The sequence below is a fragment of the Aedes albopictus genome, chromosome 1 (assembly GCF_035046485.1).
Source record: "Aedes albopictus strain Foshan chromosome 1, AalbF5, whole genome shotgun sequence".
NCBI lineage: Eukaryota > Metazoa > Arthropoda > Insecta > Diptera > Culicidae > Aedes > Aedes albopictus.
In genome coordinates, this window is record NC_085136.1 from 104,040,868 (window position 1) to 104,068,134 (window position 27,267).

A 27,267-nucleotide genomic window follows, 5' to 3' on the forward strand; every position below is an offset into this window, starting at 1 on the left:
CGTCAAAACAAAACCATCGCATCGCAACGGCAAAATCGTGAAAAAAAGATCGTGATGTGGACAAGTTTTTATAAAACTAATCTATTTTAAAAATTAGCATTGAAAAGGGTGAAATTTTGCTTGCCTTCGTCAAAACTCATCATTAAAAATGTCGTCAGCCACAGTAAGTAACGGAGTAATCTGCGCAGACTATCATTTTAATCGATTTTCCTGCAAACACCAGGTTCCGCTGCTTGACGATACCGTACCCTTCGGCGACGAAGAGGATCTCAATCCCAACGGAACCCCGAAACGGTTAAGGTATGTCCGCTTTCTGTTGTTCTATCCATGAAACGATTCGTACCAATACTGAATCCATCCGATTCCAGCCACCCGTACGTGACTTTTTTCCACGTATTTTTCCGCGGAGCCGCCCTGGCCACGTACCTTTTCTGGACCCTGTTCAACGATTCCTTCATCAAGTGTTTCCTGCTGGTGGTGTTTTGGCTGTCGGCCGACTTCTACCTGGTGAAGAATCTGAGTGGCCGGCTGCTGGTGGGAATGCGCTGGTGGAACTACGTGGACGATGACGGCCGGTCGCACTGGGTGTTCGAATCGAAGAAGGGCGAAGCCGGGTACGAGTCGCGGGTCAATCCGCACGAGGCGCGCATTTTCTGGACCGCGCTGGTGGTGTGTCCCGCCGTGTGGGGACTGTTCTTCGTGGTGGCGCTGTTCGGGTTCAAGTTCAAGTGGATGGTGAGTACCTTTCTGAGGGGGGTGCTGTTTTTTTTTTTCTTCTAAACCATAGGGGGAAAATCTGCTCAACCGACACCCTAACAGGAAGGTTAGGGTAGTGTGGGGCTTAGGCCGTCTTCTACAACAATAGTAAAAGCCAGGACTACTCTCCTCGACCCACTAAAACACATTCCTATGGTCGCCAAACCCTTCGTCGTTCCGGAACCACCAATAAGGCATTGCTTCAGAGAGAGGATAGTGCACATCGCACCCTCAAGGTTAGCTGCGTAGCCTGTAGCAACGAACATTGATGACTCGCAGTTTCCCGAGTGGTCCTCACAACTCCCTTTGTCCTCGGAAGGCGGGCAGGGTCAACCCCGCCCGCGCCCAGCTGCTTGGCAGACATCAAGAACTGATGCCCACGTGCAACCCGATCTGACCTGCCCGTAAGGAAGGGTATCACTACCCTTCAGGCCCTATCAGATGCACCCGAAGGTTGCAGACAGCAGGGTCTCACCTACCCCGACCTTTGGCGGGGACCCCTTTCCAACCGCGGGCTCGGATCCAACCCAGTAAACCGACGCCACGACAGCACCACTACCGGGACTTCCTCTCCGCAGCCACTTAATCGCTGTAAGGGTCGGTTTTGACCGCAGGACACCGGTATGACCTACGCAGCCGACTCCGAACCCCTGGACCACCTCTTGTACTGCATCTGAACTAACCATTCTCCGAGTCCACGCGCCACTTCCTCTGTAGCTCCCAGGTGATAGCCGTTGAAACGACGTTCCAGCCAAACTCATCCCTACATATCCTCTGGACCAAATTGTCCGGAGTTGTGTCCTCCCCGCATGTGGCAAGCATGCGGTCACGCATTGTGCGAAAACGCGGGCACACGAACAAAACGTGTTCCGCCGTTTCCTCTAAACCATTGCACACTGGGCATTCGGGAGAATCCGCATGCCCGAAACGGTGTAGATCAGTGGTGCTCAGGCTGGAGGATACCACGGGCCAAATTTGCAATTCGGGATCGACCTGCGGGCCGCATAAAACATCGATGCACAAAAACAACAAGAAGAACAATTCTAGAGCATATTTATTAAAAATCTGAACTGTTCAGAACGTGTGTAAGGGTCGAACTTTATAATCTATTGCCCTTTGTGGAGTTCAATTTAGATTCTAACTTTGGTTGAGAAAAACGTTTGAGCTTCAAATTGAAATTCAAACAAACAATTTAGAAGTTGCCCCTAGAATTGCCTTAAAGTCACTTCAAGAACTTGTCAAGCAGCTTTTACAAGAATTTCTTTTGAATCGCTCCAAAAAGGTTTGCTGGATTTTCTTCTGAAATTTCTTGTAGAGTTGCTCCAGAAGGTTTTGGAGAAATTTCTGGAAGTTTCTTTTAGTTTTTCTAGAATTCTCTTGGGACACCTCCTAGAACTCCTCTTAGATTTGCCTTTGGAACTACCCTGAAGTTACTTCAGGAATTCCTCATTAATCGTTTCCAAGAATTTCTCCTAGAATAGCTTCCGGATTTTTCCAAAAAAAATTCCAGGAGTTTCTTGAAGATTTTAGTAAATTCTTTCCATAAGCCTCTTCTAAAGTTGATGAAATACTTCATCATTAAATTTCTTCAAAAATTAGATTTTTTTCTTTCTTCAGCATTATCTTCTAAATTTGCTGCATAAGTTTCTTTAAATTTATTGTTCAAATTTTCCTCAGGCGTTCTGGGCATCTTTTGTGTCTTGATGCAGTTGGTCCCGGAATCTTGTTTGTAGTTACTCCTGAAAAATTCTCTTTTTGTTGTTCGAGGAATTTATTCTAAAGTTGCTTAAGAAATTCCTGTTAGAGTGGCACCAGAACATTTTTTAAGAGATGCTCCTATAATTTCCATGCAGTATCGCCACAACTTTCTCATTGAGTTTCTTCAGGTTTATTTTCTCCAGGATGATTTGAGTTTTTCCATATATTTCGCTTAGAGTTGCTTAAAACTTTTCTCCAATAATGTTTCCTGGAGTTTCTCCAAAAATGTATCCAAAAGTTTCTCCAAAAGGGCACAGGAGACGCTTAATAAATCTCGCCTGAGATTTTTTTCTTCAAGGTCGTTCAGGAGTTTCGCTTGGACAATTCAAATTGGATTCGTAAGTTTTGTTTTGAAAAATGTGTGTGTCTTGTAATAGAAATTTAAACAAGCAGTGAAAATTAAGCAATATTGGCATCAAGTTGAGATTTGTTGAGAATTTTGTCAAAAACTTGCTTTGTGCTTTGTGTTTTTATGTTCTTCGGAATGGCGAAATGTGAAATATTTGCTCAGCGCTGCATTGACTGCGCTTAATAACTGCAACTAATTATTAAATGATTCAAGATTCCATTTTTAACAAACTTTCATTTGATTCGTACCACTTATAAATAACTATAAGTTGGCTCCTTGACTTAGCTGAAATGCCGAAATATTTCGGAGTTGCGATTTCGAATCTTACCAGAACGTATTGTTCTTTTTGATTATTTATCATTTAATTTGTGTCTAACACTGTAAAAATTTATCAGCAATTTTTTTTTGTTTGATTACCGTCGTGCGGGGTTACTTTTGAAATGCGGGGCTACTTTGGACACTTTCGAATATGGATTTTTTGAATTCGAAATATGGTTCAAATCTGTTTGATGTCTTTGGGACTATTACGAAGCAATAGTTTTCCCTCCATTTGGTTGAAATTATTTTTCAAACAGACCGTTTATTGCTTGGCAGGACGCGAAAATACATCGAATAAATCAATAAAATATACATAAAGTATCAGAACATTTGGTCTGTAAGCATTGTTTCTACAGTTCATAAATTTCAAAGGGTTGATCAATTCATTCAAAATATATCATCGTAGCATATACAATCGAATATTTTTATAGTTATACATTATAAATGACCATTTCACCCAAATAAAGGATTGATGGTCCTTTTTTTCAGGCTATTTATATAGCAATATTACGCTGCTCATAATACCAAAGGTAGCACGGAACCATCTTCAAACGCATATTTTTGTTGAAATCATGTCTGATATAGTATACTACAGTATTGGTACAAAGTAGTTTTCTAAATAAACCTGGAATTTGAAATGCAATTTTGTTTTAGATAAAAATGTCCAAAGTAGCCCCCATCTGGTTCTATATGAGATGTGTCCGATTGGTGTATGAACAACTTTTTTGTTTATTGATGGATTTAGTTCAAATTTTGCATACATCCTACATACATACTCACAATTATTATGTGTAAAAATTGTGGAAATCCATTCACTACTCTGGGAGTTATAATGTCATAAAGTTGAAAAATCATGAAAAAGTGTAAAAAGAAGCCCCGCACGACGGTATTTCAAATAATCGTACAAAAAATTCGATTCGTCTTAAAGTACTCCGCGGGCCGCATCTTAAGGCTTGGAGGGCCGCATGCGGCCCGCGGGCCGCAGGATGAGCACCACTGGTGTAGATACTGTCGGAAGCAACCATGACCTGTGTCAGGTGGAATGTAACTTCCCCATGGCGCATATTAATCCACCTATCTACTTTCCATGGGGTTTAGAGACTTTCCATGGTGTTCAAACTGGTTTAAGGAGCATGCTGGGAGATTTCAAAGCATTCATTGGTGTCCCAGGGGCGTTTAATGCGATATCAGGGAGTTTCCTGTGCGTTAAGGGAGTTTTCATGGGATTTCAAGGGTGTTCCAGGGAATATATCCTTGATATCACCTGAAACCATTAGAAGCCTTGAAACCCCTCTGAAAACTTGTGAAACCTCCTTGAAACCCCTTTAAATTTTCCCAGAATCCCCTGACATCTCCCCTGCAGTTTGGCTGAGACTCCTTGAAATCGTTCAAACCCCTATGATACATCCCTGAAATCCCCTTAGAAGCCCTAAGGAACTAGGGACCCACCGAGAACCCTTCTGAAACTCACATGAAACTTGAACATGAAAATCTGGTAAATATGTAGTATGGTACTGCGCCACTTGGGCAATGGCTTCTATTTTTAGAGCATTCCGCTATAACTCAGTCAATTTTGAATTAATTGACACAATTTATGGAACGCCGTGAGATAAGTATACTACACGGAAAAAACAGATTACCTAAAAAATACGTTAAAAGAACGCAAAAATAAGTATACCGCTTGAACTTTTTACTCAGCAGTGGGTTGTTTTCTCGCTCTCCCGCTAGCATTGTTGCCAAAAATAAAGCGAGAAGCAGCTACCTAGCCGATAATGTACGTACGAGAAGCCAAATTTGGGTTTTTTGCCGTTTACCCAAAAGTGGGTTTATTTCAACCCACTAGGGTACTACGAAAGTTAACGCTAGGTAGAAAGAACTTTGCGATGGGTTGCAATTTTTTGCCGGCATCAAACGGAAACTCTCCACTCAGAGCTTTAACGCGGTATAGCCGAATTTGGGTTCTCGCACGGAAGAGCCGATATGAGTGAAAAGAACCTATATTTGGGTTGATTTCTGGTTCCGTGTATCTAGGTGGGGCTGGCTTACCGACACTTCCGGTCCGCTTTAGTGCTTTATGCATCATTGTGGCCAGGTGTTGCTCTAGTTTTTCCAACTGTATTGTAAAGCATGAGCGGTGATCCTTGGCATTCTTGTGTGAATTAGGGTAGGTACTCGAAATGTTGATCGATCACCGATTATTGCTGGCAGATGCAGTGGAAAGTTTGTCTTAATACGTATCAATCGTCTCTGACAAACGAGAAAAACTGACCTCACTGATTACCTGTCTCTGAGCCAAATTTGGTATAGAGTCTTCAGTCTCCGATTATTCACTTCATGTTTGATGGAGGCTTTTAATCCAATGGGTTAAATAGCCGCTATCCGAATGAAGAGAGTAATGTTCCGCGTAATATATCACAAATCGAAAGAGGTACGGTACATTACGTGGAGCGGATATACTGAATTGGGTACCAGACCAAGTCCCTGCTGGGTGGCGCTAAATAGGTGAGCCATAGACAATAGAATCGTCAATGTCGTAGGGCATAGTATGTGACTATTGTCGAAACAACACTATTTTTGGTCATTGTCCAACCAAAATCGTAAGCGGTGTCCACTTACACTAAGCGCATAACTATGTTAGGGTCAAGATTAGGATGAAATCATTGGTAAAATATAATAACACTTTTTAGTTTATGTAATTAGTTGAACTAGTGTTAACTTTTTATTGGGACATTTTCTGTAGGTTTATTCTGGATTACAATGCATTAGCTGCCCTTTAACTGAATTATTTTATAACAGTAAACAACATTATTCCTTCTTGATAAAAGATGTATGGACATAGAATTGCCAAACTATACATCTGATCAGATATTTTTCCGGTATCACATTTGGGGTAGAGAGTTAATCACTAACGGATAATAGTTTTTCAATGTCAGACAAACATCACATAAACACAGCTACCAATGTACCAAACCTTCTCTACTGTCTTCTCATTTTGCCGCTTCCTATCCTCAATTGAACTTATCTGACACTAGTTAGGACTGTCTGTGGGAGATCCGGGTTTCTAATTCTGTGTAGGACTTGTTAAAATGGGATGCCTGATATGTACTGCGGACAAATGGGCTGGAAGTACTGAGCAATCACAATTACTGTCGTACTAATCATATTAAATGCATGCTTTTCTACTTACATCCCGAACGTCGCCAACCGGCAAAGAGGACATGACGAAAAAACGCGAGATGGCCCTAACAAAAACTAGAAAGGAGATGAAAATTGTCACCGATGCAACGATATGGAAACAAAATAGATGAGAAATTATCGACCAAATCATAATCTATGAACATATCGCTAATGTTCTTTATCATTCTTCCTTTTTCTCGTTTCAGCAACAAAATCGAAACCTCTCTACTATCTCTTCATTTTCTGCCTCTTCCCATCCTATTCCCACATCTTCCTATATCCTCTACCCCATCTATTTAATGTATCTGACACTTGTTGGGACTGGTAACGCCAGCGCCTGCCTGTGGAAGATCCCGGTGTGCTAATTCGGTGTAGGACATGTTAACGGGGGAGGCTTAGTAGGTCCACATCTGCCTACAAGCAGATGGGCTGACAGTTGTCGGCCTGGGTGTGGACTGAGCAATTACAATTACAAATTACAATTTCTGGTTCCGTGTATCTAGCCGTTTACAAAATTTCAAATCAATTGGTTCAAAATTGCGCGGAATTATAACGGAAAAGTTCCCAAAATAGAAACCACTGTCCAAGGGCTCGGTACCCTAGATAATCTAAAATTTCTTCTAAACCATAGGGGGAAAAATCTGCTCAATAAACACCCCAACAGGAAGGTTAGGGTAGTGTGGGGGTTTAGGCCGTCTTCTACAACAAAAGTAAAAGTCAGGACTACTCTATCCTCGATCCACTAAGACACATTCCTATGGTCGCCAAACCCTTCGTCTCTCCGGAACCACCAAGAAGGCATTGCTGCAGAGAGGGGCTAGTGCACATCGCACCCTCAAGGTTAGCTGCAGCAACGAACATCGATGACTCGCTTTGGAGAGTCCATCACGGTAGCATGCTGGCGCTTAGCCAGTTTCCCGAGTGGTTCTCGCGAAATAACGTTTAAAATTTGTGGATGCGTCGTAACATCCTTTGTGCCATCTTTCCTAGGATTTCGTGACGTATATGCATGTTTGGACGTTCTCTCTCTTCTTGGCGTAACGTCCTCACTGGGACAAAGCCTGCTTCTCAGCTTAGTGTTCTATGAGCACTTCCACAGTTATTAACTGAGAGCTTCCTCTGCCAATGACCATTTTGCATGTGTATATCGTGTGGCAGGCACGAAGATACTCTATGCCCAAGGAAGTCAAAGAAATTTCCTTTACGAAAAGATCCTGGACCGACCGGGAATCGAACCCGTCACCCTCAGCATGGTCATGCTGAATACCCGTGCGTTTACCGCCTCGGCTATATGGGCCTCGGCTATATGTTTGGACGTTATGCCCCGGAAAAATGCGCCATAAAGTCCTGGGATGTTGTGGCCTTGCTCAGTCCACCGCGAGAGAAAAATATTTAATAAATCAGCCATAAACGCGAGTGATTGATAGCAATGTTCTATGACGGTGCTAGGGCGCTAGTGTGAAACGTCCAACACGAAGAAAAACGATGCGCGCGCCTCTGGTTGTGAAGATCATAACTTAGAAGATTTAAAATGTTCGTTAATAACATCACATACAAACAGACGTAACACTCTAATAATTCCCATCGTTCATCGATTTAATGGCCAATTTCAAAATTTGATTTAGAGTAAGTTTAAAGGGCTTTCACGTGAAACTGGAGGAGTTTCAAGGTTTTTTTGTGGTTTCAGGTGATGTCAAGGATATATCCCCTGGAGCACCCTGGAAATCGCATAAAAACTCCCGGAACGCTTAGGAAACTCCCTGACATCGCATGAAACGCCCCATGAACCCCTATAAAGTCCCTGGTACCCTCTGGAACACCACTGAAACAAATTGAAAACCCCTGGAACGCTTCTGAAAGCCCCTAAAACCCATTGGAACACCATGGAACATCTCTGAAACCAATAGAGGTAATAAACTATAGAGGGAGAATGTCGCTGGCGTCGCCGCCGCAACATCTCTTGCTGGCGAAGATAGGGAGGGATATAAGTGTCAACGCGAAAAAAGTATGCAGTTTGACAGATAGATACCCGGGATGTTTGCGAACGAGAACAAAGGGAACAGCAGCGACATTCGTCCTCTATAGTTTATTAACTCTATTCTGAAACCCCATAGAACGACGCTGAAACCTCCTGGAGCACTTCTGGAATACTCCTGAGACCCTTTAAAACTGTTTTTAAAACCCTGGAGCGCTCCTGATTCCCTAAAAACGCTTCTGAAATTTCCTGGGACGTCCCTGAAACTTCATACAACGCTCCTAAAACCCATTGCAGTGGACCTTGTGTTTTTCCGAGACAATCAGCTGCCCTTCTTTAGTCTCTAACTTGAGGCTAAATACGAAAGGGGTTATGAAGATGTTGTTCATTAGTTTAAATTTGCACCTAGGGGAGCTTACGTATTTTTGTCAGTTTTGGGCGATTTCATGAAACCTGTTGAACTCAAAGATGGCAGCTTATTGATTTTGCTTTGGCTGACCAAGCCATGTTGTATTTGAAGTATGTATAACCTAAAGTGTCTCGTCTCGAGTATACCAAAGTGGAGAATCCTTGTCGTTTTGACAGGTCTCCTGATCGATTGGAACTATGGGAATGGCACTAGATCGACTGTTCCAATTTTGACGTTTCTCCTCTTTGTTTTATCCAGGCTCGTTAGTATAACCTAAGCTGCTATCACGGTGTGTTTATAGAGCAACTTTAAAACAAAAAAATAAGTAAGTCTGAAATTTTGCCCAATGATACTTTGGGCCATTCCCTTCAATTTGCTGGGACGGAGGAAAACATCCATCGGGGGGTCTAGAACAAAATTTTTTTTTGAAGGTTTTTCATGCAAAAACTATTAAAAGCGCATATTGTAAATTATTGCATCTACTACAGACAGTCACAACTTTTTATTAAAATTTTCAGGCGTTTCGAAGTTGTATGCATAGATGACTGTGTGAAAATTTCATTGAACTATGTTGAATGGTTTTCAAATAATAGCAAATCTATCAAACGCATTCCAAAATACTAAGCTTAGTAGCAAAAGTCCAACAAAATATCTATATTTTTTATATAATAATGCATGAAAAATATTTAATTCTAAGCACATTGAGTCATTATGATGGCGGTACTGTGAAAACTTGTTTTTCAAATGATGAACATGTACATAGTCAAATACATGAAAGGAGAACACACATACACTGCCATTATGTAGCTTTTTACTAAAGTATTATATATTTATTTCAAGAACGTGGTTTTGCGTATACATGTTGACAAGTACAAGTATGCCTCTATTACGAATCCTATAATAAACACAATTATCATGATTGTTGAGCATGTCGGCCTTCCCTAAAACAAAAATATTAGAATGTTATTTATGAAGCCAAGAAAAGCACTCGAGGATTGGGAAACATCTCTGTTTCGAGTACAGAAATTAAATTATTTTGGAATTAATGTTTACAAGGTCAAAATTGAATAGTATTTCACCTTAGTCAAAGAATAAAAACAAGTTCACTCTGTTAAAGATCTCATAACAACATTGAAGTTGTGGGTATGAGTCTACATTAAACCACTGTCTTGAAGGACACAATAACGAGAACTGAATTCAAAACAGAATTCAGTAGGGCAATATTCGATCAAGGGCAACTCTACGGTACTAAACATAGTTTTCGGATTATTCCACGATATTTGACATAGCTGTTGGACCTAAACTTAAGTTTGTTTTTGAATTTAATAGCAGTATGATGCTTTTTGCTTATGCCACCATTTATTAACAAATAACTGATAATAAGTACTGAAAGAATAGTTGAAAGAACGGAGTAGGGTATCGGGATGCTTCGTTGGCATGGTCCCCTCGTTCGGCCTATCTCAATGTAAACCAAAAACTCAAACAAACACGCATAACTGGATATCGGAAAAGCCATGCGCCAAACAACTGCAACATTTCGTTTCAATTTTAGCACTTTGGAACATTAAAATTGAATGAAAATGTCACTTTGTTTAGCTTTTGAAGACGCCATGATTCTTCGGCTTAGTGGGTAGTCTATACACATGATCATAAATGCCATGATTCTGAAACATTTCGAATTGACTTTTCAATAACTGAACATTTGATGCGACGGTCAAAGACGCTATTTTGAACTTGTGTATTTGTTTTCAACGAATAATAACTATTTAACAAATTGAATGTGGGCCGAATATTGAGGACATTTTTTTCACTATGTACCCAAATCTTGGCCCATCAGTAAAGTGACGTCAAAAACACCGATAAAAAGAAGTCAACAGCATTTCTTGCGTAAGAACCAGAAAGAACAAACAGGAAGAAAGATTTTGTGTGCGGTGACTGTAAAAATATAACACAATAATAGGGTTGCATTGTTTTTGTTAATAAATTAAGAAAGAACTTTAGTTAAAGTGATTTATTTATAGTTTTTTGAAAATTTGGCTCCGAAAATATAATTTAAAAGTAAGATTGGTGAACAAACAGAGATAATTCTTCAGCAGAAATATTGAAAAAATGAGATAATTAGTGGTTCTAGTGCATGGATAGCAATAGGCCAACGTTGTATCCACTAATAGGCCAATTTTTGTACCATAGACCAACGTTGCATACCATCGCATCGAATCTTTTCAACTTAATTAAGTAAAATCTTGAATATTTACGCAAGTTTACTTCCAATTGGTGAAACATGCATTGCCTAGAGTGTGTAATAGGGTCGACATATTATTTCTAGTGCTATTAATTCATGAGTTATGGTCAAAATTGTCAAGGCGGCTTGCAAATTAGGCCAAGGAATGGTACATATACCCTACTTATTGACAATGTTTCTACATTAAGTATGAAATTTAGGCTGTTCAGCATAAAGCCTAGGAAAAACAATTTGATAAAAATGATTTAAATAGTCTTTTCGATTTGCATATGATGTCTCAAAAAATATTTTCTGGAAGAGTGATTGATCATTGTTAGGGCGTCGTTTACTAGTAGAATATTTTCAACGTGAAACTTTATAAACGAAAAAAATAACAAACAGTTCTGGAGCTCGATTTGAATAGGTCGTATGTGCTTTTGTCGATATAAAATTCGATCAGTTTATTTTAGCCATTGTAGCAATTTGGCAGATATTTTGCAAACTTTTAATGATGGAACAGAAAGCCTGTTTTGTGAGGATTCTGCTGTATGTATAAACTTGCTCAATTTCAACGGTTTTCGCTATAATAAGCGAATCCAACTGATCGAATTTTTGATCGACAAAAGCACATACGACCTATTCAAATCGAGCTCCAGAGTTTTTTTTGTTATCTAAATTATTGCGACACGCTCCCCTAAAGCCTTTCGCCTGCAATTTGATACTTAGATAAGACCTTAATCATTTAAAAAAAATGGAGAAAATGAACTTGTATACGGAAAACCACGTTCTTGAAATAAATATATAATACTCTAGTGAAAAGCTACATAATGGCAGTGTGTGTGTTTTACTTCCATGTATTTGACTATGTACATGTTCATCATTTGAAAAACAAGTTTTCACATTACCGCCATCATAAAGACTTAAGGTACTTAGAATTGAATATGTTTCATGTATTATTACATAAAAAAAATAAAGATATTTTGTTGGACTTTTGCTACTAAGCTTAGTATTTTGGAATGCGTTTGATAGATTTGCTATTATTTGAAAACCATTCAACATAGTTCAATGAAATTTTCACACAGTCATCTACGCATACAACTTCTAAACGCCTGAAAATTTTATGGTCCTATCTTCAAAGACAAAAAAAATGTGACTATCTGTAGGAGATGCAATATGCGTTAATAATAGTTTTTGCATGTAAAACCTTCAAAAAAAATTTTTGTTCGAGACCCCCCGATGGATGTTTTCCTCCGACCCAGCAAATTGAAGGGAATGGCCCAAAGTATCATTGGGCAAAATTTCAGACTTACTTATTTTTTTATAATAAAGTTGTTCTACAAAACACACCGTGGCTAGTACACAGGGTCAAATATTTGTCCAAAAAGAAACCAATGCTCAAACATCTTGTTTGACTCGATCGAATTTTCATTAGTGTCAAACTGATGTTGTTTCTTGAGTTCTTTCCTTGTCAAATATTTTACCCTGTGTACTACTGGCCCTACAAACAGCTCCCAACGCGTTGCTTAGGCCTGGACAGAAGGTCAAATATTTGACAAGGAAAGAACTCAAACATTAGTTTGACACTAATAAAAATTCGATCGAGTCAAACAAGATATTTGAGCATTGATTTCTTTTTAAACAAATAGGATATAAGGGAATCCATGAGACAGATGCGATCAGCTCCCACCCCGATCAACCATTTCTTTAAAAATCTTTACATTTCTTTATAACGACCTTTAAAGACGTTCATACCGAAAATCGATAGCGATCGACATCGTTTCATAAAGAAATTTAAATAACAACCAAGTTACCTCGATATCGATTGATAAATATTTTTGACGACACATCGATATTAAAAATAGTGGGTTCTACTTTACCGACCTGTCATAATCAATCAAAAAAACTAAAAAAAAGCCACCTCACCCACCACCCACTCTTCCTGTTCATGTTTATTATGATTTTTTTTGTAATCATTTCCTAAATTGGGAATTGAACTTACATTTATAGGAACTGGGAGATGTTATGTTGATATAGTTACTTACTGAGTCACACGGTATTACAATGATTATGGGTGGCCAAATGCATTCAAATACCCAACAAATTACTAGCCTTTAGCAGTTTCCGAAGCCACAACAGAATTATTAAAAAATGTATCCGGCTTTGACGAACTGAATAAACATCATATTGAGAAACCATAATTAATCAAATAAAACATAATTTATCAAATAAAGTTCGGATCTTTCACAGGGTTCCCGAACGGAGTGAGTTTTGCCGGTGAACGGAAATAATGCAACACGGCGGTGGCTTCCTACTGCCAATAAAATGTCCAGAATACCTACCAATATGTATTTCTGCTGATATTGCTGTCCCGGGGGAGCAATCCGGTGAGCTGTGGCCTAATCCGGACCTAGGAAGCATTTTCCAAGGAATTTTCGTGCTCGGAGAAATCCAAGGAGTAACCGTCTTGATTTATCCTTGGTTTCATTTTATTTTTTTCTAATTCGAGCAAAACCAAAACATTGCTCCTGTCATATGAGATATCAGAACACCTTTACTCAGCTTCACCCAACGATACCGAACAGAACGGTAAAGGAGTGTCGTGACTAATCTTTGTTCTTCGATATCAATATGCAAAGTTACGTTGATATCGGAAATTGAATATGTTCCGATAAATATTCACGAAGAAAACCAAAGTTCAAGCGACAACATGAAATTTAACGAAATTAAGTTACGTTTCGGTAAAGGTTTTTATCTTTTGACCGATAAAGGACATTTTTCAAGTTTCGTTATCGATCGATGAAGTTGTTTGAATATATATAAAGTAATAATCACTAAAGAATAGTCGACGTTATTCTTTATATTTTGGTAAAGAACTTTAACGAAATTTGTGAAATGGTTGACCGGGACCAGCTCTTCTATAAATTTCTCAACTTGGAATTTGAACTCGTGATCTCCCAATCACCCGTCGCATGCCTTACCGATTACGCCATCCTGGAATTGGTAAGATGCTCGCTGAGAGTGAAACATCTTCACTAACTGTGAAAGATCAATATTCAGATTTATGAAAGGTTGTAAATATTTATTTAAAAAAAAGTTGTGAAGATGACTACAATTTTGAAATTGCTATGAAAATTAGCGAATGTTTCGAATATTTCGCATTGGTGTGCAACAAAAATCATTTAATAATGAGGAACGTTCCAGTATACTGCCATGAGTACTGCTCTATTATAATCACTTTGATCTGTTCAAACGAAAAGTGATAATCGAACAAATAAATCATAAATCCGTTTATTCAGCTAACAGTAAGCTGTACTGTTATAACCATTACTGAACGTTCCCACAATAGCTGAAGTATTAAACATCAAAAGCATTTGTTCAACCTATGTGGACCACAATAATCAGCTTTTGGAAACTGTGGAACATAAGCTTTTTAAGCTTCTTCTTCAGCTTATATTACAGCTAGTAAGGGCGAATCGAACAAACAAAAATTGCTGACATTTGTTAAGCTTTTTAAACAAAATTGCTGTTCACATACGTGCCAAATGTTGCATTTTGTCTTATTTACAATGTAAATAGCATCATTTCAGCTTATTATTCAGCATTTGGTTTTGTTCAGCTGCAAATGTTATAAACCAGCAATAGTTCGACATGCATGCTTATTTATGACTTTGAATTGTTCCTTGGGTCACGATTTCAATATGTAGCGACAATGCATATTCGCTCGGTACACTCTAAATTCACGGTAAAACACACTGAAATCGTATTGCCCAACCATGTCTCCGCGAGTCTATGGAATCTATAGTGTCTATAGTTTATACATTTCAAATCTGTTGCTGTTCTGTTGCTCTGAATAAAACTAAAGCTGTTAGGGCAGCATCCATTTATTACGTAACGCTTAAATCGACATTTTTTGACCACCCTCCCCCTCCGTAATGTTTTTTTTTGTATGAAACTCCTAAAATTTTTGTATGGGCCGTGACGCTCGGCCGTACTCCCCCCCCCTTCCCCAACAGCGTTACGTAATTTGTGGACGGCGCCTAGTGCAGGGTGCGGGACATTTGGCATAACGTCACTTGGCATTATGATCAGTAATTTTGCATAATCGAAATGCACCCTTCTTTATTATGCCAAATGTCTTTATGCCACGTATGTGGTAACCCTAATCCTACCTAATGCATCTGACAGGAGCCAACATGTATCGTGTATCCACAATGGAATGCTTCATGGATACACAAATGTTTACATACAAGATGTTGGATTCTTAAAAATGGCGGCCTCGCACCCTGGTACTTTATGCCAAATAACACAGACCCGTTAGTGTACATGGTCAAATAGGGTATGAGATCCATCAGTAATCTCAGCTCCCATATTCATTCTATTCGAAAACAAGCGATTACGGCTCCGATTGATTCCGTTCTTTTCGTTTTCATGCGTGCTCGGCGTGGTCACTTCTAACAAAAAAAAAATACAAAAATAAGAAACAAAACAAACAGCGCTTCAATCCTCTGTTTTCCGTAGGATGAAAATGGGAGCCACATGCTTATTAAGGGAACCAATAAGGCAATCCATGAGACAGATGCGATCAGCTGATTTTATTTGTTTACCATGTATTTTTGACATTCGTTGATCAGGGTGACAGTTGAACACAAAGAAATTTGTTAACCCTTTATAAGGCAGTGGCAACTATATTGCCACCTACTGTTTGTATTTTTTTTCTGTTTTATAACAATTTATTTCGAACTTTATTTTTGGTTTACGCAAAATTGGGATTACTAACAACGCCTGGTATTTTTTTGGTACTAAACAAAGCTTTAACAACAATTTGGGAGCCATTTGTAGTCTCAAAAATGGCTAAATTTGACCACGAGAAGAAAATTAGCTTAAACTTATTGTAAAATTATAGATTTGGTAAATATTTTAAGAAATAATCAAATTGTGGGTTGACATTGTGGTGTCCGAGCACTCTTTTTCGGCTGATCCGCCATCAGCCGATTTTTTTTCCACTGCCTTCACCACAAACCAACACGGACGTCCGTCCGTCACAACAACGTTCACTAAACTGAAGTACATCTAAATTTCCATCCAGCACCAGCACATGATTGACGTTTCTGTTACATCTCGCACGCAAGGTGACAAGTTAGCGTTAGCGTTTCGAGAGCACGTTCACAAGCATTCATTCGTACACGCTAAAATAATGATAATCGCACACGGTATAATAAGACTTTCAAATTGTCCAAACTCTCAAAATATACAACTCATAAGCTGACACCTCTGGCTACTACATCCGCCTTCTTCTCCACTCTTGTCCTGAATAAAAAAATATCCTCATTACATCGTCTGTTTGTCTGTGATCATCATCACATCGTCTGTTTGTTTGTGATCATCACATCGTCTGTTTGTCTGTGATCATCATCACATCGTCTGTTTGTCTGTGATCATCATCACATTGTCTGTTTGTCTGTGATCATCATCACATCATCTGTTTGTCTGTGATCATCATCACATTGTCTGTTTGTCTGTGATCATCATCACATTGTTTGTCTGTGATCATCATCACATCGTCTGTTTGTCTGTGATCTTCATCACATCGTCTGTTTGTCTGTGATCATCATCACATCGTCTGTTTGTCTGTGATCATCATCACATTGTCTGTTTGTCTGTGATTATCGTCATTATCTGTTTGTCTGTGATCATCGTCATCGTCTGTTTGTCTGTGATCATTATCACATCATCTGTGTTTGATCATCATCACATCATCTGTTTGTCTGTGATCATCATCACATTGTCTGTTTGTCTGTGATCACCATCACATCATCTGTTTGTCTGTGATCATCATCACATTGTCTGTTTGTCTGTGATCATCATCACATCATCTGTTTGTCTGTGATCACATTGTCTGTTTGTCTGTGATCATCATCACATTGTTTGTCTGTGATCATCATCACATCGTCTATTTTTCTGTGATCATCATCACATTGTCTGTTTGTCTGTGATCATCATCACATCATCTATTTGTCCATGATCATCGTCATCATCTGTTTGTCTGTGATCGTCATCACGTGATGATTATCACATCGTCTGTTTTTGATCATGATCACATCATCTGTTTGTCTGTGATTATCATCACATTGTCTGTTTGTCTGTGATCATCATCACATTATCTGTTTGTCTGTGATCATCATCTGTTTGTCTGTGATCATCATCACATCGTCTGTTTGTCTGTGATCATCATCACATTGTCTGTTTGTCTGTGATCATCATCACATCGTCTGTTTGTCTGTGATCATCATCACATTGTCTGTTTGTCTGTGATCACCATCACATCATCTGTTTGTCTGTGATCATCATCACATCATCTGTTTGTCTGTGATCATCATCACATCGTCTGTTTGTCTGTGATCATCATCACATCGTCTGTTTGTCTGTGATCATCATCACATCATCTGTTTGTCTGTGATCATCATTACATCATCTGTTTGTCTGTAATCATCATCACATCGTCTGTTTGTCTGTGATCATCATCACATTGTCTGTTTGTCTGTGATCATCATCACATCATCTGTTTGTCTGTGATCATCATTACATCATCTGTTTGTCTGTGATCATCATCACATCGTCTGTTTGTCTGTGATCATCATCACATCATCTGTTTGTCTGTGATCATCATCACATCGTCTGTTTGTCTGTGATCATCATCACATCATTTGTTTGTCTGTGATCATCATCACATCATTTGTTTGTCTGTGATCATCATCACATCATCTGTTTGTCTGTGATCATCATCACATCGTCTGTTTGTCTGTGATCATCATCACATCGTCTGTTTGTCTGTGATCATCATCACATCGTCTGTTTGTCTGTGATCATCATCACATTATCTGTTTGTCTGTGATCATCATCACATCACCTGTTTGTCTGTGATCATCATCACATCATCTGTTTGTCTGTGATCATCATCACATTGTCTGTTTGTCTGTGATCATCATCACATCATCTGTTTGTCTGTGATCATCATCACATTATCTGTTTGTCTGTGATCTTACCTCCCGGTCTACTCCATTGCCGTTTTGGCAGGAAGTCTTACGGGGGAATCTGTTATTCCATGTTCCGGCCTACTCTGCTGCTGTTCAGGCAGGGAGTCTTACCGGGGGATTCGTTTTCAACTTACGGCCTACTCCACTAGTTTTCAGGCAGGGAGTCTTACCGGAGGATCCGTTTTTCACCTTCCGGCCTACTCCACTGCTTTTCAGGCGGGAGTCTTACCGGGGGATCCTTTTTTTTTCTTCCGGCCTACTCTGCTGCTGCTGAGGCAGCGAGTCTTTCCGGGGGATCCTTTTTTTTTTCCTTCCGGCCTACTCTGCTGTTGATCAGGCAGGGAGTCTTACCGGGGGATCCGTTTTTCTCCTTCCGGCCTACTCCACTGCTTTTCAGGCAGGGAGTCTTACCGGAGGATCCGTTTTTCGAAACCAACTTAAATATTCCATTGTTACAGCCTTCCCGTGAGAGCGCAATGTTTCCACACCAGCTGCGCCATTGTGGTGTCCGAGCACTCTTTTTCGGCTGATCCGCCATCAGCCGATTTTTTTTTCCACTGCCTTCACCACAAACCAACACGGACGTCCGTCCGTCACAACAACGTTCACTAAACTGAAGTACATCTAAATTTCCATCCAGCACATGATTGACGTTTCTGTTACATCTCGCACGCAAGGTGACAAGTTAGCGTTAGCGTTTCTAGAGCACGTTCACAAGCATTCATTCGTGCACGCTAAAATAATGATAATCGCACACGGTATAATAAGACTTTCAAATTGTCCAAACTCTCAAAATATACAACTCATAAGCTGACACCTCTGGCTACTACAGACATGAGCTGAACTACAAGTTTATATTATGGGTTATGCCCTAATCCACTCTAAAATCTCTTTTTTGGCTTTTTGTCGAAGTCAAAAGAAGAAAAGTACCCTAAACGGGCAGTGGCAAGAATATTGCCACCAGCGCTGGTGGCCTAAACGGGCAGTGGCAACTATATTGCCACCTCAAAAGCTCGTTTTTGGGGTAAACGGGCAGTGGCAACTATATTGCCACCAGCGTTTTTGGGCTCAACGGGCAGTGTCAACTATATTGCCACCTAAATTTTTGAGAGTTTCTTTCAAACAAACATTGTTTTGTACATGTAATCATGTATATAATCATTTCCATAATAGTATGCGTTGACAACTGTTCTAGTTTTCTCGGCCTTATAAAGGGTTAAGCATTGATAACACTCGACGAAAATCTGGTAAGCGGCACGTACACTGTGTTTACAATTTCAGCTGTCACCCCTACCGCGATATGTCGTCATAGATTGCCTTATAAGGCAATCCATGATGACATATCGCGATGGGGGTGGCAGCTGAAATTGTAAACACAGTGTATGTATAGCTTACCAAATTTTCGTCGACCGAGCGTCACGGCCCATACAAAAATTTTAGGAGTTTCATACAAAAAAAAAACATTACGGAGGGGGAGGGTGGTCAAAAAATGTCGATTTAAGCGTTACGTAATAAATGGATGCTGCCCTAACAGCTTTAGTTTTATTCAGAGCAACAGAACAGCAACAGATTTGAAATGTATAAACTATAGACACTATAGATTCCATAGACTCGCGGAGACATGGTTGGGCAATACGATTTCAGTGTGTTTTACCGTGAATTTAGAGTGTACCGAGCGAATATGCATTGTCGCTACATATTGAAATCGTGACCCAAGGAACAATTCAAAGTCATAAATAAGCATGCATGTCGAACTATTGCTGGTTTATAACATTTGCAGCTGAACAAAACCAAATGCTGAATAATAAGCTGAAATGATGCTATTTACATTGTAAATAAGACAAAATGCAACATTTGGCACGTATGTGAACAGCAATTTTGTTTAAAAAGCTTAACAAATGTCAGCAATTTTTGTTTGTTCGATTCGCCCTTACTAGCTGTAATATAAGCTGAAGAAGAAGCTTAAAAAGCTTATGTTCCACAGTTTCCAAAAGCTGATTATTGTGGTCTACATAGGTTGAACAAATGCTTTTGATGTTTAATACTTCAGCTATTGTGGGAACGTTCAGTAATGGTTATAACAGTACAGCCACAGACAAACAGACGTTACACCTTGAACGATTTTCATGGAAATCCATCGCCCAGTTCACACTACCATCACCTGGTGGAAAAGTTGCACGAATCACTGTGTTGTGCAATATCGTCAACAGAAGGCGCTAGTGTGAAACGTCAAACGCATAGAAAAACGATACGCGCGCCTCTGGTTGTGAAAGCCACAACTATGAAAATGTAAAATGATCGTTAAAAGTGTGGTCGATGGAAATTTCGCAAGTGTTACGTCTGTTTGTCTGTGGTACAGCTTACTGTTAGCTGAATAAACGGATTTATGATTTATTTGTTCGATTATCACTTTTCGTTTGAACAGATCAAAGTGATTATAATAGAGCAGTACTCATGGCAGTATACTGGAACGTTCCTCATTATTAAATGATTTTTGTTGCACACCAATGCGAAATATTCGAAACATTCGCTAATTTTCATAGCAATTTCAAAATTGTAGTCATCTTCACAACTTTTTTTAAATAAATATTTACAACCTTTCATAAATCTGGATATTGATCTTTCACAGTTAGTGAAGATGTTTCACTCTCAGCGAGCATCTTACCAATTCCAGGATGGCGTAATCCAGTGCTTCCCAAACTGTGCGCCGCGGCGCCCTGATGCGCCGTGAACATTTTCAGGTGCGCCGCAGGCTTTTGAGCCAAAACAAAAAGAACAAACTTTTACTGTTCAAAACACGAAACATCTTTTATCCTATTTTTGTTATGTAATAATTGTCACCTGACACTCATGCCTTTTTATGAAGACTTCTAAAAATATCACTCAAAGGGGCTTTTCCTCGGTCAAAATTTGTTATAAAAATTATTTCAAAATCTAGGGATATTTCACGAATGTAATTTCTGATATCCTCATGAAACTTCGACATTTTTATCAAATTTTTATATTTCAGAGGTTCTGCATATTTTCGTCTAGATTCTGGTTTTTTTTTGGTCTTTTGATGATTTGATGATAGCTTAGTTTTTGATCAAGGGGAGGCTGAGGTCCAGCTTGCAATACAAAGTAAATATTTCAAGGACCTTTTTGAACCATTGCTTCAATCTCCCCGTCATCACGCTGTCACAAACGCTTCGTGATACATTTTTACTTACATCACTATCGTAAAACAATTGTGCGAAAAATTGTATGTCAATTTCGTGCTTGATTCTGGAAACCCCTTTTTTGAATTTCTTCCTTCTTGCACGAAAACCGAGAAATAACCTATCACCAGTGACAGTGACAACAAATTCGATAAAATCAATATTTATATTTTTTTACAAATTTGGCAAACTTTTTTATTTAAGAAATTTGGAAGTTTTGTAATTGTCCATAAATTTATTTATTTTTGAAGTTCTGTGAATCTTCAAGCATTTTTTCTTTCAATAATAAAATGCATTTTAAGAACCCAAAACCTAAGGGTAGACTTGCGGAGTTTTTGGACAGACGAAGATAAGCAAAAAAGTTCGACAACTCTGGAAATTTCGGTGTTGTTTTGATGCAGATATTTCATTACATAGAAGAATTATAGCTGGTATTTGATCAAACAACGTACTTGATTTGATATCCCACATACTTGCATTGAAAAACGCATGCAGACCGGACGACTTACGCCGTCCAAGTGTTTTAAAATCGAGGTCAAAATGATGCAAGATCTTTGAAAAAAGTTGTTGGTGCGCCGCGAATTTTTTGAAAATTTCAAAAGGCGCCGCGGTATCAAAAAGTTTGGGAACCTCTGGCGTAATCGGTAAGGCATGCGACGGGTGATTGGGAGATCACGAGTTCAAATTCCAAGTTGAGAAATTTATAGAAGAGCTGGTGTGTTATAAATGCGTTTAGATGCGATATGCGATAAATAAACATGATTGGACTATAATGGATTACTGCACGAATATATACTGGCCTGCTTACCCTCACACGAAATTTGACGTTTGAGCGGTGTCGGCAGAGAGAGTAAGCAGGCCAGCATAAATTCGTGCAGTGGACCATTGTGCACCTCGCACTTCAACTTGTTTTTGTTTTCGCAGCAGGTTATTATAGCTGTCAGTGAAGAAAATTGTCAGACAAAAGAGGCACAAAACAAGCAACAAAGAAGACGCGGCGATTACTCTTTATCCCAACTGGTAACAGATAATGACATGATCTCGAAAATTTTTGTTGCAGACAAAACGGAGCCTTTATTTGTTGCGTACTTTTCAACTTGTGAATAATCAATTATTACCAAACCAAAATCGAAACTTTTTGATGATACAGCAGCGTTGCAGTGTTTACTGATTCGAAGTTACCGCTCGAAAATCACAATGCAAGCCTTAAAAATCTCTAAACTCGTGGTGCACGATCTTTGTCCTATTCTGTTCAAGTTGGGACAAACGTATGTCGCATTGGGTAGAATGTCGCAACAAATTCAGGTTGCGATATTGTCGTTATTGTTGCGCGATGGTTGAATTTTGATTCACTGAGCTGAATACAAGTTTAAGATGAGGCTGATATAACACAGATAACTTCATAGTAGGAAGTTCCTACTGTAAAGCCTGTATCGCGCTTGCAGAAAAGATTGCTGAATAACTTCTCCACTTTTGTTTGAACAACGCCTGGTTACAAGCTGTGATGAAATAATAGGGGTACTCACTAAACAGATTCAATTGCTGCGTAAGCCATGATTTTCTGCTTATTTGAAATGTTTCATGATTTTGCGAATGAAATCATCAAAGATTGCCTTGGTGATCGCGACGTTTAATCAGTTTACGCTGTTTAGTGAATCCCCCTAATGTTAAACTTTGATTCAATCAAATGTGGAATAAAAATGTCATTGTAATGTTGGTTAAATGAGTGATTGTTCCTTGGGGACGTCATGATCGTTTGGCTACAGTTGTCTTCGCCTCCGCGAGTCTGCACGAATTTATGCTGACCTACTTACTCTCACAGGAAATTTGACGTGTGAGCGGTGCCGACCCGACACCTCTTAAACGTCAAATTTCGTGAGAATAAGCAGGCCAGTATAAATTCGTGCGGAAATCCAGTAGAAACTGGATTTAAAATTACTGCACTGCCTATTCGCTACCAGCCCTGGAGGTGCATTACCATGTGCATAAACCGTGTTACCACTAACCGATTGATTTTTATCATTTCAGCTGCTAGTCATGATTGCCCTATCCCTAAACGGAGCTAATTTATACGGATACATTAAGTGCAACTTCGGAGCCAATGCCAATCTCAAAGCTACCACAACCGATTTCGTCCGCAGCCAAGTGCTCAAGAATGCCGTCAATCTAATGAGCCAGCCAAGCACCAGCTCGGCACCGCGAGGCAACACTACTGTAGCTTAGAATTTGTCACTCTGATCTCTGTGCAATAAATGTAACGCATTCCGTTGTATGACGAAAGCTGAAAATGCATTATTTGAGAACATTCCATCATAATTCGTCGGATTATGCATCCGACGGGACGACCCTATTACGCTTCGAACCCTACAAATGATGCTTCTCGGCGGCTTTTCACCCTTCCCCACAGTATAAAAAAAAGATTGCTCCAGGTGAGGCTCGAACTCACAACCCCGGCATTGCTCATCTCACAGTTACTGCTCTATAAGTACCGTGCGCTAACCAATTGCGCCACTGGAGCTGATGTCAGCCAGGCCGTTAAAGCGCTTTAAAAAACTTTGACCCCTATTCGACCCTGGCCCGGCCGGAAGAATGCACCACTGGAAGCCGTCCGGCACGGCGTCGGGAAACCTCGTGTCGTTGGAAGTGCGCCTGTAACGCATTTTATTACGAAGTGAAGGCCATCCAGTACAGCAAGCGATGAATGGATTTCTCGTATTTCTGGCGGGCTGCCATTTTTGTTTTCGAATTTTCCAATCGTCGATCCTCTCGTTTCCGGCGGAAACGGATCGAACCAAGATTTGCCAATGCCAGCACTATTCCGGGCATTAGCTTTTTATCTAAATTATGTAACTCGACTATTATTTTTTGCTAGTTTCAGCAAACTGCATCGCTTCCAAAACACTCCCGACGCCATGCACTGCACTTTTTCTTCAACTGTTGTGGATGCATTCTCCAGAGAATCGTAACAAATTAGAAGTTATTTTGACTGTTTTTAAATAAATCGCGTTATTTTGAGCAGCGGCCAGCTTGAAAAGTATGGGAAAGCGGTCGGAAAGCTTTTCCCGTATCGCGACCGCCGAGGAAAACAACTCCACAAAACAAAGTAACAAAATAACATTTTGAAAACCCGAACTGTGGTGGGAAGAGAGACAGCCAGAAGCAGAAAGTCGCACACCAAAACGAGGAAAAAAGAACGCGTTCTCCCCACCGCACTTCGGCTTGGAAAGCGATTCAACGCAACGGATTGGTCAATGGAACAACGGCAACGGGAGGACCAGAAAGTAGGGGTGATCAGTTTGATCATTATGGAATCGAATAAAAATAAATCAGGCGTTTGATTTGAATAGGTCGTAAGCTTGGGGCAACACACTGAGCTGGAGAGTACATTTTGCTTCACAGCTTGGCTTCACAGAGTTGCTCATAATTCCTCCGGATTGCTCCCGTTTTTGCTTGGGTGTTGCCTGACTTATGGATTTCTGCACGAATTTATATTGTCGTCGCGGTTGAAATCCGCAGTTTCCCCACACCCGACAATCGAATTTTCTCAAAATCCGTACGTGAAACCACAGACAAACAGACGTAACACTTCGAACATTTTTCGATTCAAATCATAGTCACGAAAACATATTCGCCCAATGCTAAAAGGCCTATGTTTGGCCGACCACCAACTAGGTGGCGGTAGTGAGCAAACGTCAAACTCGAACAAAAACGATGCGAGCGCCACGGTTGGGCAGTTGGCCAACTATCAAATTTTGAAAAAGACCGTTAAATCGGTGTACGATGTGAATTATCAGAGTGTTACGTCTGTTTGTCTGTGGTGAAACCTTACGTCGGACGTAGTGCGCTGGACAGCAGACCTGGCCCTCTATCCAGCGCACTGTGCCTGACGTACGTCCGACACATGGTTTAGGAGATACATCGATTTTCGCGTGTCAAAAATTCCGATTTTCAACTGCACGAACAATACTGGCCTGCATGCTTATTGTCGCTTATCTTTTAAATATTAGAGTCTATAGATTAACGGCTACGCAGTCTTAGGGTTCAAAAAACGAGTTTTATTCACCCGACGTTTCGACACGGGGATGGTGTCTTCCTCAGGGGGAAAATAAATATTAACGTTTTTGGTCAAATGTTTTGTCTAACTTTAACTGTCTTGTTTTGTGTCGTTTTTGGTACATGCTTACACTTCGAAATCACTTAAACAGTTCAACGGTTTTTTGGTTGAACTGTTTAAGTGATTTCGAAGTGTAAGCATGTACCAAAAAACGACACAAAACAAGACAGTTAAAGTTAGACAAAACATTTGACCAAAAACGTTAATATTTATTTTCCCCCTGAGGAAGACACCATCCCCATGTCGAAACGTCGGGTGAAAAATAAAACTCGTTTTTTGAACCAAGACTGCGTAGCCGTTAATCTATAGAGTCAAGATTACAGTCGATTCCCAACAGCAGTTTTATTAGAGTCCTGCGGCGGTCGTGCGCTCGCAAGGCATACCGCCGCATGACAGTCGCAAGGCAAAATAAAAGAAAAAGTATTCCCGTTAAAATCATAAGCACGTGGGTTTCGCGAAGTGACAGATGTTTTTGAATGTATTTGTGACTAACGACAAGAGTGGCTCAGTGAAATGAGTGTTCTTGCTGTCAAACCCCATATAATGGAATTATATACTTTTAAATCTGGTGCTGCTGTCATGATAAGCGGCTCTAGGGGCAAGACACTGTGCAAACAAGAGTAACTCTGAGAATTTCGGAGTAACTCTTTTCACCAATCATCGACGAAATTAGTCGAAAAACATCCCTAAAACTGCAAGAAAGGCGAGATATTGGGCAATATTATTTTGATTTTGCGATGAATCAGGCAACACCCAAGCATAAACGAGAGCATAAACGGGAGCAATCCGGAGGACTTCTGTGAAGGAAAATGTACTCTCCAGCACAGTGTCTTGCCCCAAGAAGTGGCTGTCTTGGTGGCTGTCTAGGTTCTCACACGGGGCGGCTCGGAAGTCAAAATGGCTTCCAAGTTTAAAAGCCAAGGACACCTCGTCGTCCGATTCCGGACGAATCCCTCGGGCCTCCGGCCCTAATTACCCAGAAGGGACCTCTCTCGGCACGGTCACTCCGGTATCGTCCTGGGCCGCAGAGATGTCCATATCCTCAGTGTGGGAAAGAGAAATAGAAAATACACCACTCACGCTGTGCATCTGAACAGGAGCCCTTCTCTTATATGTGGATCCACCACTGCGATTCGGATGTGCGCAAGCTTGGTGGGTAGAAATAAATCTCTTAGCTCCCTGAGCACTAGGCCACACAACAGTGCGGCGAGAGCGATTTAAAATTCTCTTCGGTGAAAGTGTAAAAAATCACCCGGGTGCGCGCTCCAGTGAGGTTCTTGCGCCAGAGTGCGCGCTGCGGTGAAACACCGGAGAGTTCTCGCCCCGGCGACACCATGGTGATAATTCGGTGATTGCTGGATGAAATCACGGGAGAGCGCCGGAGAGCGATGCGCGCGAAAGAGTAAGCCACACTCGATCCAAGGCGGACGAGCAAGAGCACGCACTAGCGCTTGATCTACCTACCACCCAAAACAAGAGAAACTGGCTTCTTGGTGTGGTGAAAAATGTTCTTATCCCCAGTGTGGTCGATAAACTGACGCCGCAGTGAATCGCTACGGTGAAATGCCATCTCTGCTGGGCCGTGTCGATTTTGTCAACGAGAGGAGACGCCTGCAATCGCTAAGGACCCCAGCAAAGCCGCTGGACAGATTCGATGTGCTTCCGGATTCACGAACACCCTCACCTAGCTGCCCCGGCGGCGGAATCAGACCACACGGTAGTGCAGGAGCAGCCGTGTGGATCAAAGCCACAAAGACCAGCTGTTGTATTGCATCTTTTGCACCGTATTCGACCTCCTGCAAAAATTTTTTGTCCCACCACAATATGTTCCCACCAGTTTTAGCATACATTGGTTCGTTTCGCTGCTAGAATTTTTCAGCGTCGGTTACACTTTTTGGATGGTGCATGAAATAATCGGTTTGTTTACATGCTACTTCCTATGGCGTTTGACGTGTGAAC

General features: G+C 40.4%; 1 protein-coding gene, 1 long non-coding RNA gene and 1 other non-coding gene across 3 annotated transcripts; 1 reads left to right on the forward strand and 2 right to left on the reverse strand.

Moving 5' to 3' along the window:
- LOC115256422 (uncharacterized Golgi apparatus membrane protein-like protein CG5021) lies at positions 1-23,466 on the forward strand. The gene is made up of 4 exons (XM_029854949.2): positions 1-163; positions 224-300; positions 369-735; positions 23,223-23,466. The coding sequence occupies exons 1-4, from the start codon at positions 149-151 to the stop codon at positions 23,415-23,417; spliced, it is 654 nt and encodes a 217-aa protein (XP_029710809.2). The 5' UTR covers positions 1-148; the 3' UTR covers positions 23,418-23,466.
- Positions 5,879-19,253, reverse strand: LOC134285093 (uncharacterized). Its single transcript, XR_009996140.1, has 2 exons — positions 6,369-19,253; positions 5,879-6,310 (listed from the first exon to the last, which is right to left on the reverse strand). It is a non-coding gene; the product is annotated as an uncharacterized LOC134285093 (long non-coding RNA).
- Positions 23,467-23,615: 149 nt separating the features above from the next.
- Trnai-uau (transfer RNA isoleucine (anticodon UAU)) lies at positions 23,616-23,712 on the reverse strand. Its single transcript has 2 exons — positions 23,675-23,712; positions 23,616-23,651 (listed from the first exon to the last, which is right to left on the reverse strand). It is a non-coding gene; the product is annotated as a tRNA-Ile (tRNA).
- Positions 23,713-27,267: the final 3,555 nt, after the last annotated feature.

Excerpts from the sequence above, each read along its gene's own strand:
- LOC115256422 (XM_029854949.2), top strand. Across the intron at positions 301-368 it reads GGAACCCCGAAACGGTTAAG|CCACCCGTACGTGACTTTTT; the intron begins GTATGTCCGCTT and ends ATCCGATTCCAG. Across the intron at positions 736-23,222 it reads GGTTCAAGTTCAAGTGGATG|CTGCTAGTCATGATTGCCCT; the intron begins GTGAGTACCTTT and ends TTATCATTTCAG.